Raw genomic sequence first — 13,805 nt, forward strand, 5'->3', positions numbered from 1 at the left:
TTGTAACGATAAAACAATCCCAGCGGTAAATAAGAAAATCTCTTCTCTTTCATCTTGGATCAACGTATTGAGGATTGGTTGGCTCGTATGTTTATACAAATATAGCAAATACTGGAATTGTGGGTACGTATAAAAGAAGGCTTGGAAATCGATGGGTTATTTCAAAATTGTCAAAAATTTTGTAGATTCATTCGATTTCGCTCAAGGATGACTCGTTTCACACAGTAAACTACTTTCCACAAAGTCATTGAAAAAAATGTTACTTTTTTTTCTCAGTATTCATTTCGGTATTGCCATTTGTTAATCATAAACAATATCGGTGCAATGCTGTTAAATTAAATATTTAACCGCACCAATATGTTAAAAGAAAAGTCAACAATTTCGAATGAATTTGAAATTAAGCATGGATATCCGACGATACAGTCCCTCGTTAACGATTCGACTGTTTTCTATTTTTATATTTTCAAAAAGATCTTCGTAACTTGCAAGTATGATAATTTGATAAAACAAACGCGATTTTGCACCCCTTTCGACGTAAATAAGTCGGAGAAACGATTCGTCGAACGACTTCTTTCCCTGATAGGCGTCTAAGATATAATAATGCGAATGCAAAGCGTAAAATCCGTCGGGATCAAAGACTGAGAAAGCGAAAGCTGAGTGAGTGAGGTCATAAGTAATATTAGCAGACGTCGCTGGCTGCCTGCACGATGCTTATAATACCGGAAGCACATAGCTGCTTTTTTCCATTTTTTCTTCAGCGCATTTTTTTCAGAAAGGAGAAAATACACTCCCAGTCAAGTTGGTTACATAAATATTCATTTTTGAACAATTTCATTTTTCAGCGTTACAGCAAAAAATTAGCAACACGGTGGAAAACTTTCTAAAAGTCAATGTAATCTCTTATCGTTAGTCTTGCCCAGAGAAGAAGAGAAAAAGCTAAACAATTTTTTAACAATAATTATTTCTTCGCGACAAGGTATTTCGGTATCATATAGAGAGATTTTTAAATCCAAGACAAAAGTGCATTTTTCACTGCTTGAAATTGGAATTAAATATTTTTTTTTTTTGTAACAATAATTTCGAAGAAAAAGTAATTACTGTTCAACAGCCTGCCGAATGTTAATTCACTTATTACCGCAATTGTGCGTTAATATCATGGCAGATGTTTATCAAAAACAAATCGCAAACAATTGGCATTAGTCGCAGAGTCCGTAATTTCAATGAGTCAATTTTTATAAAAATCTTTATTTCGAAATAAAAGGGACGTCTGAAAAACGGTGAACCACAATAAAGTAAAACGTAACTTGACTATTTCCAAGTGATTATAAAATTGCAAACAAATGATAGACAGCCGCCGAACCTTTCGTTACACCGACGTCACCTAACTTCGGTCTCATTTTATTCTCCTAATAATATTCTGTAGATGGAAAAAAAAAATCAAACAACCGCTGAAATTAATTTCGAACAAAGCTATAAAACTGTAAAAATTTCTTCTCTTCTGTTCACAGAGCGCGGCGTCGGGAACTCTGCTTTTGACAGCAGCTAATTTGGCGACACTAGCAGCGCTCTATCCGCCTACTGTGACATCGCCAAAACCTATCGACACAGTATCCGTAGCCAGTAGCACACATTTTACAGTCGTAAACGGTCTCGGTAGGCCCACAAAGGTTTACAAAAAGTCATGGTGCGCGAGAAACCAATTGACCGTACTCATTTGCACCATGAGCTTTTTGTTCATGGTTGGATTACTCGCCGGCGTTCTTTATATGGAAAGTAAGTAAATCAATTGCTATTTTCATCATTGTTATTAATCCCGTTTACTCGGGACTAGTATTTTTCTTACTTTTTATTTTTATACCCTCCGTTGTCTTTTTCGTTTGAAAGATACTTGGTTGGAATATTCTTGAAAAACTATGTCGAAAAAAGATTTAACCGATAATCAATCTTCTTTGATCGCAAAAATTAGGAACTGTGTCGTTTAACAGAGACAAGCATACAAAGTAGCATTTGTACTAGAAATCTTTAATATCCAAATTGATTCTCGTAACGTAGGTATAGCATACGAAAATTGAGCCATATGTATAAATTTCAATGTTAACGGACTTCATTCGTAAATAAATAGTAAAATTTTTCACAGTTTTCTTAACAATAACAGAACTCTGAACAATTTATTAATTGTGTATAAAAAATTGCTTCAAGTGTTGAATTGTGTAATTCGTATACGAAATAAAGAGAAAACTAATCATTTTAATAAAAAAAAAAAAACCTGTTTTACTTGTGTTACAGTGAGAGCTCGCGACAAGTACAATTAAACGCGAGAGCATCATCGTAATATAAACACCGAAGAAGAAGAGGACGAGGAAGCAGAAGCAGAAGCGAAAGAAGAAGAAGAGAATTCTTAGAATAAGAAGAATAAGAAGAAAAAGAAGAATAGATTATAATATATTGATACGGTATTTGATACGAAATTAATCGAACGACATAATAAATTGAAAATTTGCTACTCGACATCGAAAACAAACAAGAATCCGAATAAGTACGGATTTCAATGAATTCAATATTATGTATAGTAGAATATTAGTTCAATAACGTATAGTATGTTATCAATCTATATAATATGATAGATTTAAGGCTGTATTGCACTGTGTTAAATGTGTGGTACGTGAAATTAGTAATTACATTTATGTAATGAGCGCGCTGTGTGCCGTGTACTTCGATAAGGCCTTTTAGATTCGTAATAATTTATAAATGAAGAAAAAAAGAACGAAACGAAAAAACAAACTTGTAAGAAAAAAAAAAAAAAAAACAAAATACAAAAACAAAAGCAATCGCCGAAACCAACCGACAAAAGAAAATATAGCAGAATTGAGAAATCAAACGCAAGCCAAGCCCTTGTTGTTTAAACGAATATTGAATATATGATATACAATCAAATTAACAACATTATTTATTATCTTTCGATAAAAAAGGAGAAAAAAAAGAAAAAAAAAATCATACAAGTAATATGTTATAACAGCGGTTCCAGGATAGTTTAGCAAACATTTATGTAAACCATATAAACCTACCCGTTCAGAAAGCTTTTGATGTAAAGGTAAAATTTAGTATACTTTCGCATCGTCGAACATTCCGTAGATTTCTCTGACGTTCGAGTATATGAAATTATATCTACGATGAGAAAATTTGAAAAGAAAAATAAACAAAAAATAGCAATAGTAGTAGTAGTAGCAGCAGTAGCAGTAGCAGTAGCAGTAGTAGTAATAATAATAATAATAATAATAGTAATAACAACAATAACAATAATTATTATTATTATAGAACCCAGATGCAGCTTGATTACATCGTTAATTAAGATTCTTTAATTAGATATGTAATTTAGAGTTAATAATTTAATTGTTACTAACTTTTTACAAAGTCTAAATCAAACTTGGAGGCGATGTCTCGAACCAACGTGTGAAGGCAGCGTGCGAGATAATTTAAAAACAAAGTATACAAAACAAAAAGAACGTGGAATTTCATTGATCGATAATTGATAAAGGATGGTTGCATCATCATTCTTTGTATCTGTGATATTACTTGTGTATTAATTAATCATCGATTGAACAAGAAACTCTCGAATTATTATCGCCAAGTGTTTTATTCTTATCCCCTCCCTCTTTGCCACTCGTATAAATCCAACGATTATCGATTCCTATTCGAATGTCACAATCCTTGCCTCGTTTTACATTCACAAGTGACATAATGCGTATTTTTTTTATCAAATGCGTAATAAGAATGCTCAGACAATTATAACGAAAAAATTTCGACACTCATCGGAGCGCAGGTCGTATTTTTACGTAAGTAATAGTCAACATTTTACTACTAGTCGATCAAACAATTTCAAAACAACGAAAAACATTGCGCAACACGCGAAATGAAGTCATTTCTGATCGTACGAAAAATTAAAATACTTCCATGGAATGTTAAGAACAATCGAAGATAAAATCGGTGGTTATATTCCAGAACTGAAGTAACTTCTTCCTTGGCCAAAATAAGCGGACACGTATATTTTATTATTACCTAAATAAATTTTTCACGCCCGATACCGATTTTTCAATATTATAAGGTAAGTATGGAATTTTTCTGCCTAATGAATACTCTTTGACAAATATTTGTAATTTCAGAAGTAAAAATTGACTAATAATGTTAGACATACAGCAATTACGAAATCATACTGCAAATAATGTTCGTATTTTTTGCGTAATGCGAAATTTTTCAATTACGTAATTCATATAACGTGGTTATTGTAGAGAACCGATGACAAAGAGACAATGAGTTAAAGATACTTGTTGAAATGGAAACATCTTTTTTTTTCTAATTCTTGTAGTACTTTATAAAATACTGTACACGGAGAGAAAAATCTTAGGTGTCTTTTACATCACGATTAGTAACAGCAGGGTAATTTTTCTCAGATTTTTCTCTCCGTGTATACTCATTACAAAATATAAAAGATGAATTATTACTTCGTCTTATTTACATACTGTATTTTGCCAAGAACTAGGTAAAAATTTCTACACTATCACGAGCCTACTTGAAAAATTTTAAATGACGAATTTTTTTAAGAAGGTGTATATGAGACATTCCGTATCGAACCGAATACTTTGCTGGTAAAATATTCATCGGAAAAAAGCGATAGGTGTTTGAAGAAAAAAACGTTGCATCCATATTCTCGACTTCAGAATATAATTGCAAATTTACAATTTTGCACACACGCTCTTCTACTACATACATCTTCAAAGGTAATGAATATAGTTGAAGAAAATCAAGAGATATCGAAAAGGGCATGAAATAACCTCTGGAAATGAATTTCATTGGGTGAATTCTTTGACCTTACTTTTTGCCGTTGACTGTGTCTTTAGAATTCTAAAAAAAATATGGTTATATTCGTTTACTAGCTGTACATTAACTAATCAATATTCAAAATGGAGGTACGATCAAATCTATTTGAAAAAATTCGATCCTCTTGCATCATGGTGGTGCACACCAAGGTATAGGATTCATTTTTAAGTTACTATTCTACAAATATTGAAAAATATAATTTAAACTTTATCTGGTTTTTTTTACATATTGAAAATGGAAATATTTCTTCTGATGAGGAAAAAGTGTTCATGCAGTAAATGGACAATATGAAAAGTAAATTACGATTCCGAATGAGTTCGGCTAAAAAGAAACCACATTTTGAGTATTTGAAGAACGGTAATTTAAAAAAAGAACTTCAAACTTTGGTATGTTCCGTTGTAAGACAAGATTGATTTTATTCACAAAGATCAGATCGCGGGTCTTTTTTTTAAATTTGTGTGTCGATATACAATTAAAAATGGAATAAAAAGATAATTTTTTAGACTTTTAAAATTGGCAGCCGATAATAAGAGGCAAGGTTAAAGAATCTGACATTAAAATTTACGGAAAAACAATCATAAGAAAAGAATGTATCACATCAGTTTAAAGGGTGTTTCATGGCCTTTCCTATACCTCTTTATTCGTTGAATTACTTTTGAAGATTTAGCCACTAGAAGGAGAACGTTTGTGCCGAATTTGAAAGTTGAAATTGCATTTTGATGTCGAGAATATAGATACATTTTTTTTTTGGCAAACACGTATATTTTGGCTCAAGCGTTTTGCTTCAAATTTGGAGACAGCATTTGGGGATAGTTTATCCTCTTTGCCGTGTTCCGATTTTTTTTTTTTAATGCAAGAGAGACCGTTTGAAATTAAAAATTAATTTTTCATTAAAAATGTACAACTTTTGTACATAAATGCAGGGGAGGATAATTATAAAAAAAGAATGGTACACGGACAGATTTCCCTTATTTTAGCTTTACTTGAAAGTTAAAAACTGTTCAAAAACTCACCTCAACTTCTTGAAGAGTCTGTGTCCACCTGTAGTTAGGCATGTCAGCACCATTACCGCTGTTAGGCTTCAATTTCCCCTTCTCCTTTTCATCTTCTTCCTCGTCATCATCTTTCTCTGGTTTACCACTACCAACTTCCTCAGTCTTTACTTGTGCAATATCTCCGCTAGGTCCGGCAACAGCTGGTGGCTCGGTAGATACTTTCTGAAAAAAGTTACGATATTTATATTTTACATTTTTGTTCATAACTGCATGGTGAGGTCTAGTTTCGAAAATCATTTGTCAGTTATCATGATCTTACTTTGCTGTCGAGCTCAGCTTGCAGCTCGACTGCTTGTTCGTCTGTCAATTCAACAATCTTTGACTCGCTTTTGAACTGTTCTTCCTCTTCTTTCTTCTTTCGCTCTGCTCTTTCCTTACGTCTCCTTTCTTGCTCAGCTCGCTCTGCCTTCTCAGCTGATACTTTATTTACTGCAGTTGCCTCATGTTTCTTAAATTTACTCATCACAAGCTATAACAGGCCAAGAAATAGAACATGTCAGAAAAATTCTCGGTGCTTACGTTTCCATCTTTGCGAAAATAAAACTAAACGTGGACAAAATTCTAATTACAACATTCGTACGCTACTATAAAAGATGATATTTAAGCAAAAACCAAATTTCAATTCACCAATTTCAATTTCATGACAAATGTTCAAGTTTCATGTTTGAGATTCAAATGAACATTGAAATGCAACAAAATGTTGACATTCCAGGTGAGTTATGCACAATGCTATGTATCAGAGTGCAGTATAATCTGCATCGTCGCCTTTATTTCTGATTCTGACAGATGTTCCTAAATATAATTGTTCTGAGAAGGGCCCCCATCTGGGCTGAAACGTTGACAAAAAAAACTGTTTTTTTTTTTTTTACTGACCTTCATATCCAAGAATAATATTTACTCAACAACTAACGAGGTCAAGAAACCATTATTCAACAGTACTCAAATCCTTAAAAGTATTTATTGAACAGTGCAGTTCTCATTTTCATTCAGACCTGTCATATACAATAATCTGATTCCATGGCATCGATGAAAATGTCTTTATAATAAACATATCGATAGGAATAATATTTATCCAAATATGACAATCTCACTAATGAGGTGATAAACAGTTTGGAAACATTGGGAAACAATACTCTAAAACAAAGTCTGTATCACGCCTCAATGAATTCAGTTTATTCGTTGTACCTGGCCTGGTGACTAAAAGGCGTTGACAATAATTTAGGGCCACAATTAATACAGCACAGCTGTAAAATCAAACAAACAACAGCGACTTGTCATGGACTTATTATTGAGTATCATAAGCCTTGCATTGATGAAACGTTTGTGCAGATAGATGGTGAAATACAAGTTTTTGTGAGGTTAAATTAGGTTAGGTTAGTTAATACTTGTCTTTAGTATCGTTATCCAGCATAGTGTGAATTTGGGAATTTAGTAGGTGACAAAAAAATTACATGTTGGCTTGTCACCTGCAAACTAAGACAGGTAAGTCAGTAGGGTTGATGCGAGAAACCGGGTCAATCGAAAACTATGCCATACAAACGTGTGCGATAAATATTAGAGAAAATACCTTTTCTGCTGCGCCCTCACCACCTCCAGTGTAGAAATCAGTCTTTCGAGCCAAGAAACTGAATATCGTATCCAAAAGCTGTAAACAACGAAAATCCTCGTTTCAGAGAAACCAGAGTGAATTACCGGGCTGACTTAGAGGTTATGTGATCGTGACAAACAACGCAAATCTTACGTCTTGTACGCCTCCCTCGTGTTGCTGAGCCATCGCCAGCAGCATTCCGTCAAATTGCTCTTCCTTCGGCATGTTTTCTAATCTTTATCCTATCTTTGATTCCCAAAATATCGATATCACACCAGTTTTAACTTTTACTACTATAAAATGATAAATGCGCGATACACACTTGACAGTTGCCTGAGAAACGCCGATTCTGGAAACGTGCAGTACGCCAATCGTAGTCTACAGACAAATGACGAACTACGCGCACAGTACGCCATGATGTAGGAAGATGAGAAGGTGTGTTCCACTCATGTTCCACTAAACTCTGTATAGAGTGCGTTCCGAAATTAGCTTCGGTGCTGTCAGTAATTTATTATCTCTGTTGTGTAGCCGAATTTGTGACTAGCTCTGTCTCTGTCTTCCACAGTTCTTGTCAACTAGTTTCGGAACGCGCCCATATCTATGCACCCAACTCAAAGAACCAATCGCGTGCCTAATCCGTGTGAAGGCCATCTTGGATTTTCGACCAATTGCGTTCGAGGTCAAGTAGCGGATTTGTTTTAAAGTGTGCAAATCATCACATGGTCGTGGTCAACGAAATGGTCGACGTGGCCTTGAAACCTGGTCATTGACAGAAGATACATTATCCGTCGATACAGCGTCATATCTAAATTCATGATCGTATCTAACTTTTCAAATCATGCATACTACCACGGACCTTGCACTTCACTTTTCCCGTGGTGCTGTCATCGCAATGTTCCAGACGTACGGTGGGTGGCATAGAATAAGGCGCGATCTCGAAGATTTATCTTTTCATTAATATACGGATTGTTTCGTGAAAATACGGCAAGACCCATCCTTCAATCAGCAATTGTTTTAACATTTAACGTTTGATATTTGTTTCTTATACACCAGGAGCATGGGACTAAAAAAATACCGATAACAAGCACTGTCTGTTATGTAGAGATCAGCGATTGACTTCAAATTGCCGATGCGCAGGCGGATTTACCCGTAAATAATCCATCTTCAGTACAAGTGTCACTACATTCAAAAAATAGAAGCATTGGTTTCGTTCACCTCCAAATTCTACAAGGTTTTAAGAACCGGCAACATGTACCTATTTACAAAAGACTAACTTTATTCTATTATTTACTTGTTTTTTTTTTAGCCCTATGAACGCAACTGGAGTTAAGTGTTAGAAATAATATACTAATTCAAATTGAAATTTTGATCACGATGTGATTCGAACCCTTAACTCCAATCGTCTATTTACACAAGGCCTCCAAAGCTTTGTAGTAAGCGTACTTTATATCATACTCCATATCGTACCAGTAATTCACTGCAATACATGCATGTGACTGTGTGACATGGTGAAACCACAGCGAAGGCAAATATAAAACGTCACCTTCACACACTGTTACTCTGAGTGTATTTGCATTCTTATAAGCTGGGTATCTGTAATTGGAAATATTTAATCAGTATAACAAAGTAAATTGAGAATCAATTGACAATTGATACTGGCTCAGCTGTTGATGTACAGACACTGTATAGATAATATTTATTCAGGCATCGCTTGCTGTTTTCTTCAAGACTCATTTATCGAAGCTAACAACGTCTTTGTACATATCACTCTATTGAACCGATATAAATTCAATACACTCATTAATGAAATTACTAATTTCAAATTTTGATAAACATTTTTTTAATATTACGTTACTCACCTCATGTAATCTGGGTTTAAAGGATCAATCGATATCCAGGGTATAACGTTAAAATCCAACTGAAAATCATTTCTTTCCTCCAAGAATTCATCTATTGTTGACTCTGTAATGATTGGGTCAATCAACCATTCCCCTGGTTTTATTTCACGGTAATTTGCGGGTGGATAATTCTTGTAAGGAATCCATGGTAAATCTGTGGGTGGATGTAACACAAATTCCTTTTCACCTGCTATGACGCAGTAAATATTTTCGTATGGGTCTTTGTGCACTGTAGAAAATAATGTTATTGATTATGGACTTAGAACACTATAAAATTGTGAGCTCCACCTTATTCTATTGTATTAGGTATATCGCGCTTTTGCTTGATATTGTTTAGAAGCCTCTATTCTGACAGGGTCTCAGAAATATGCTTTGTAGAAATTCTTTGTCCACTATCAACTAGAAGACCTGAACAATATTACTTGATGTAACAGCTCTCTGATCGCCCATCCAAAAATTAACGGCATCTGGATTTTTTCCAAAAGTCTCAGTAGCCCATGAAATGTCAGTTCCAGCATCCGACCACAATTCAGGGAAATCTTCGTTGAAGTTAGAGTTTTGTTTTTGGATATAATAGACATTTCCCTGAGTTGGACTTTCCAATGCATCCAAAAACGTGGACATTGGGACGAGCCGCTCCTCCGGCATGACAAAATACTCTTTTTTTCCAGTTCCATCTTCCAACTCTTTTACTGCAATTGCATCAGCATATCCGTTCGGTGTTACAGCAACCGATACAATTTTGTCACCAAGTGTCTCGCGGAAGTATGGTATATTCCATTTACCAATCGCTGGCCACTGGCTAACTCCGCCTCTTATAAGCAGTGGTAAGTTCTTGGATACATACTCTCGATGGAAAATGAGTGGAGAAATCGACCTTTCGACCTCGGATACCTTTTTGGTCAAGTAAAGTTCTGGAAATAAATTATGAAAATATAATTTAACCGATTGCATATGCAGTATTTTTCCAAAAATATATGAATGTGATAAGGTTTTTGTCGGAACGTATTACTTGTTAATAGCTCTAAGCAAACATCTACACATTCCAAAATATACCAGAAATGTTGTTAAAAGAAGAAGGCAATAATTTATTGTATGTGATAGTAAGATCACAAAGGTGGATGTATAATTGTACGATGCCAAGACAAAAGGCAAAATGTTAAATATACATGCTTTTTACCTCCTATCGTAATTAAATTTATTGAAAAACGCAAAGAATTAGCAAAAGGCAAAACTAAATTTGCGGATCAAAGACATATAAAACAATCCATAAAATCTTGTTCTCTGCTTTCCACAGTAAATTTTTCAAAAAACGTGAAAGGGGAAGTAGTTTTGCGATAAAATGTTCGAGAAATATCCTCGTGTTGTTGATCGTGGTTATGTTCATCATCGTGCATGTACAAAATACCTCTAGATTCTTGGGAAAGCACGTTGCAGAATCTTTTTATTTTATCTTCATTTTCGGGCAACATTTTTCCCACAACAACGTGACAAGTAGAACATTTAAAACAGTGCGGTTGGATGGAATTTTGATGCAGATCGCATACATCTAATAGAATTACACATGTCACACGTGTCGCGTCGTCACCGGTTTTGTTTTGCATAGAAACAGCTGAGATTTCGCGTCTCTGTTGCTCCGTCGAAAACTTCACAGGCTATCTCTCTCGATTCTAGATATTATTTTACGGAATGCGAAACTGCTGTAATAATAGAAAAATAATCACTAGGAGGAGTACGAAAATACGCGCTGTAGAAGAACTTAGCACAGTAGAAAATGACCGATAGATGCTGATTCGATGATAAATCGTCTAAACAGCTTGTCTAGTATTAACATTTACAATCTGAAACAACGGTGACCTACCGCAAATACTGTTATTAGATTCGAATTTTAAATAGAAGGGACTTTGCAGGGGTTCGGTTGACGCACCCGATTGATTCGTGTCATATCTGGTCCGCGCCAGGAAGCAAAAAATGCCACCTGTCACAAAATTCTTATCAAGCATTAGCGTGAGAAGTAAACTTTAACGTTAATTTTTAATTATATTCCTTAAAATGGTAGTGGAACCTGGTCTCGTCTCCCAATACATCCACATCGCCCTTGTTGTTGCAACTTACTGGTCAGTTAGGTTATGTTATTATTATTTGAAATACATATATTTACGTTTATTTCTTTTTATTAACGATTTAAATTCTGATGATTTCTTGGCCAACTTGGCGCGCCATGGTTGTTGCTTGAAAATAAAATTAACTTTATCACAACTTATCTTACTATTTAATTGCGTTACCAATAAATATGATGATAAAAAAGATTTTCTCAAATTTTACCTAGTACAATTCTTACTTCATTTCAGGATCGTTTCCATTTTAACTGTTTTCGTAAATAAGGCTCTCCTCTCTAGTAACGAAGTCAATTTAGATGCGCCACTATTTGTTACTTGGTTTCAATGCGTAGTCAGTGCTTTAATATGTACCACTTGGAGCAAGCTAGCCAAATTCTTTCCACACAGGATCAGTTTTCCTGAAGGACATCCTTACTGCATGGATGTTGTGAGAAAGGTAGTTCTTTTCTTTATCCCTTTCATCACATGTGAAAATCAACTTCACTATCCTTAACATATTGAAAAAGTCACAGGCATACACATTATTGAGCACATAAATATACAGCATAACTTGAAAATGTTCAAGATCCTTATAATATCTTTAAATTTTATTTAAGTCCTCTAAAATGGTCACAATTTTTTTCAATAATTTTAAACAATTTTCCAATTTCCGAACTCAAAGTTACAAGTAGTTAAATTCCATTTGTTAAATAAAAAGTATCTTGTAAGAGTAAATTTTCAAACGTGACAAATGCCAGAAATCCTGGATATTTATAACTGAATTTTTCTACACATATGTTTCATTTGATTGGAAAGCCAGAAAAATTAGCCAGTCGTAATATTACGAAAACAAAAATAACTGAAAGTTCTTATAGTCTACTATTATCGACTTAAATTTATATAAAAATCACCATATAAACGATATTTACTGAATACTAACACACTGTTCTCTAGGTCCTACCGTTATCAGTGCTATTCACCTTTATGATAGCCAGTAACAATCTGTGCCTGAAATATGTTGGCGTAGCATTCTACTACTTAGGGCGATCATTGACAACAGTGTTCAATGTCGTTTTATCCTATTCAATACTAGGTAAATATGTTAGGAATTAGCAACTTTTCTTCAACTGATTATAGAATTTTCAAAAACAATATAATAAAAGTAGTATAAATCTCGTAGTGTAATTTTTTTTATATATCTGTTCGTATATTTATTATGTTCTTGGCTACATTTTGCTTCATTCTCAATAATTTTCACGACAGTTGAATAAGGTGGAGGAAATATCAATATACTTAAAACTTGGAATATAACATCAGATGAAAATTGAATAGTATACTAATTAATTGAAAGTAATTTTATAAACAGGACAGAGAACATCTTTTGGGTGTATACTGTGCTCCGGCATAATCATTGGAGGATTCTGGCTTGGCGTTGATCAAGAAAATGTCGCAGGCTCGTTATCAGTTGTTGGAACGATATTCGGTATTCTTGGATCGCTGTCAGTATCGCTCTATTCAATTTACACAAAAAGAGTGTTGCCACTAGTGAATCAGGAAATTTGGCTACTCTCCTACTATAATAATGTTTATAGTGTCTTCCTCTTCCTACCATTAATGCTAGTCAATGGAGAATTTAGTGTCGTTTACAATTACAGTAAATTATCAGAACCCTTTTTTTGGACAGTAATGGTCATCGGAGGCCTTTGTGGCTTTGCTATTGGCTCTGTTACTGTCCTACAGATAAAAGTTACTTCACCTTTGACACACAATATCAGTGGGACGGCAAAGGCATGCGCGCAAACAGTGATGGCCACTTATTGGTTCAACGAACATAAACCGTTATTGTGGTGGTTGAGTAATTTTATTGTGTTGGGCGGCAGTGCTGGCTATGCTCGAATAAAGCAACTTGATATGGAAACTGCTCATCATTCGCAAAAATATACCCAACTGAGGGCGTAATTCTGCATTGCTACTGAATTTATAATACAATTACTGTTAGACTCGTATTGATTTTATCATTTTTTACTTATTTCTCTCATAGTTCTGATCCAGTCAATTTTATACATGAGACCAGTGAGTAGAAAATATTCCGATATAACCAGTGATTGAATATACGAAAAAAACGTCTCATTTCGAATTCAACAGACAGTTTTACTGGGTTCATCTATTTTTGACCGTATTTTTTAAAATACCACTGAGTTGAGCAAAAGTGAGGATTGATATCTAAAGTAATCGATGGCTTCGTTTAATTTGTACATATTATACATACTATACAATCCGCATTGCCTCT

General features: G+C 34.3%; 4 protein-coding genes across 8 annotated transcripts in view; 2 read left to right on the forward strand and 2 right to left on the reverse strand.

Annotated features, from left to right (window-relative positions):
* Positions 1-3,621, forward strand: part of LOC124211058 (uncharacterized) — a 104,157-nt gene extending 100,536 nt beyond the window's left edge. For both annotated transcript variants that reach the window (XM_046609729.2, XM_046609719.2), the window contains 2 exons: positions 1,509-1,773; positions 2,287-3,621. In XM_046609729.2, the coding sequence (XP_046465685.1) occupies positions 1,509-1,773; positions 2,287-2,312 (291 nt within the window). In that variant the 3' untranslated portion in view covers positions 2,313-3,621. The remainder of the gene's footprint in view (positions 1-1,508; positions 1,774-2,286) is intronic.
* Positions 1-7,892, reverse strand: part of nudC (nuclear distribution C, dynein complex regulator) — a 143,597-nt gene extending 135,705 nt beyond the window's left edge. The window contains exons 1-4 of the mRNA XM_046609696.2: positions 7,672-7,892; positions 7,498-7,575; positions 6,190-6,399; positions 5,889-6,092 (exon numbers count right to left, since the gene is read on the reverse strand). Of these exons, the coding sequence (XP_046465652.1) occupies positions 5,889-6,092; positions 6,190-6,399; positions 7,498-7,575; positions 7,672-7,743 (564 nt within the window). The 5' untranslated portion in view covers positions 7,744-7,892. The remainder of the gene's footprint in view (positions 1-5,888; positions 6,093-6,189; positions 6,400-7,497; positions 7,576-7,671) is intronic.
* Positions 7,893-8,081: 189 nt separating this feature from the next.
* On the reverse strand, positions 8,082-11,022 carry LOC124211007 (Jumonji domain containing 7). 4 transcript variants are annotated; one of them, XM_069135913.1, is made up of 6 exons: positions 10,825-11,022; positions 9,839-10,330; positions 9,378-9,645; positions 8,986-9,111; positions 8,375-8,514; positions 8,082-8,277 (listed from the first exon to the last, which is right to left on the reverse strand). In XM_069135913.1, exons 1-5 carry the CDS (start codon positions 11,018-11,020, stop codon positions 8,403-8,405), a joined length of 1,194 nt encoding a protein of 397 aa, XP_068992014.1. In that variant the 5' UTR covers positions 11,021-11,022; the 3' UTR covers positions 8,082-8,277; positions 8,375-8,402. The 4 variants fall into 4 exon arrangements, with proteins under 4 accessions (XP_068992014.1, XP_068992337.1, XP_068992502.1 ...); XM_069136236.1 differs by lacking the exons at positions 8,082-8,277; positions 8,375-8,514 and adding an exon at positions 8,540-8,697 and having other exon boundaries at positions 10,825-11,021; XM_069136401.1 differs by lacking the exons at positions 8,082-8,277; positions 8,375-8,514 and adding an exon at positions 8,722-8,773 and having other exon boundaries at positions 10,825-11,021.
* A 285-nt stretch (positions 11,023-11,307) lies between these two features.
* Positions 11,308-13,767, forward strand: nac (GDP-fucose transporter nac). The gene is made up of 4 exons (XM_046609706.2): positions 11,308-11,533; positions 11,768-11,972; positions 12,470-12,608; positions 12,882-13,767. The coding sequence occupies exons 1-4, from the start codon at positions 11,469-11,471 to the stop codon at positions 13,472-13,474; spliced, it is 1,002 nt and encodes a 333-aa protein (XP_046465662.1). The 5' UTR covers positions 11,308-11,468; the 3' UTR covers positions 13,475-13,767.
* The last annotated feature ends 38 nt before the right edge of the window (positions 13,768-13,805 follow it).

Source organism: Neodiprion pinetum, chromosome 1 (assembly GCF_021155775.2).
Source record: "Neodiprion pinetum isolate iyNeoPine1 chromosome 1, iyNeoPine1.2, whole genome shotgun sequence".
NCBI classification, from domain to species: domain Eukaryota; kingdom Metazoa; phylum Arthropoda; class Insecta; order Hymenoptera; family Diprionidae; genus Neodiprion; species Neodiprion pinetum.

What these genes read in the sequence shown, in the direction of transcription:
- LOC124211007 (XM_069135913.1), bottom strand. Translation starts at nt 11,020, where the DNA reads ATGCAAAACAAAACCGGTGACGACGCGACACGTGTGACATGTGTAATT. An exon ending in GCTTTCCCAAGAATCTAGAG is followed by an intron (nt 10,331 to 10,824) that starts GTATTTTGTACA and finishes ATTTATTTCCAG; the next exon opens with AACTTTACTTGACCAAAAAG. An exon ending in TTAAACCCAGATTACATGAG is followed by an intron (nt 9,112 to 9,377) that starts GTGAGTAACGTA and finishes TTCCAATTACAG; the next exon opens with ATACCCAGCTTATAAGAATG.
- nac (XM_046609706.2), top strand. Translation starts at nt 11,469, where the DNA reads ATGGTAGTGGAACCTGGTCTCGTCTCCCAATACATCCACATCGCCCTT. An exon ending in GCATGGATGTTGTGAGAAAG is followed by an intron (nt 11,973 to 12,469) that starts GTAGTTCTTTTC and finishes ACTGTTCTCTAG; the next exon opens with GTCCTACCGTTATCAGTGCT. An exon ending in TTTATCCTATTCAATACTAG is followed by an intron (nt 12,609 to 12,881) that starts GTAAATATGTTA and finishes TTTTATAAACAG; the next exon opens with GACAGAGAACATCTTTTGGG.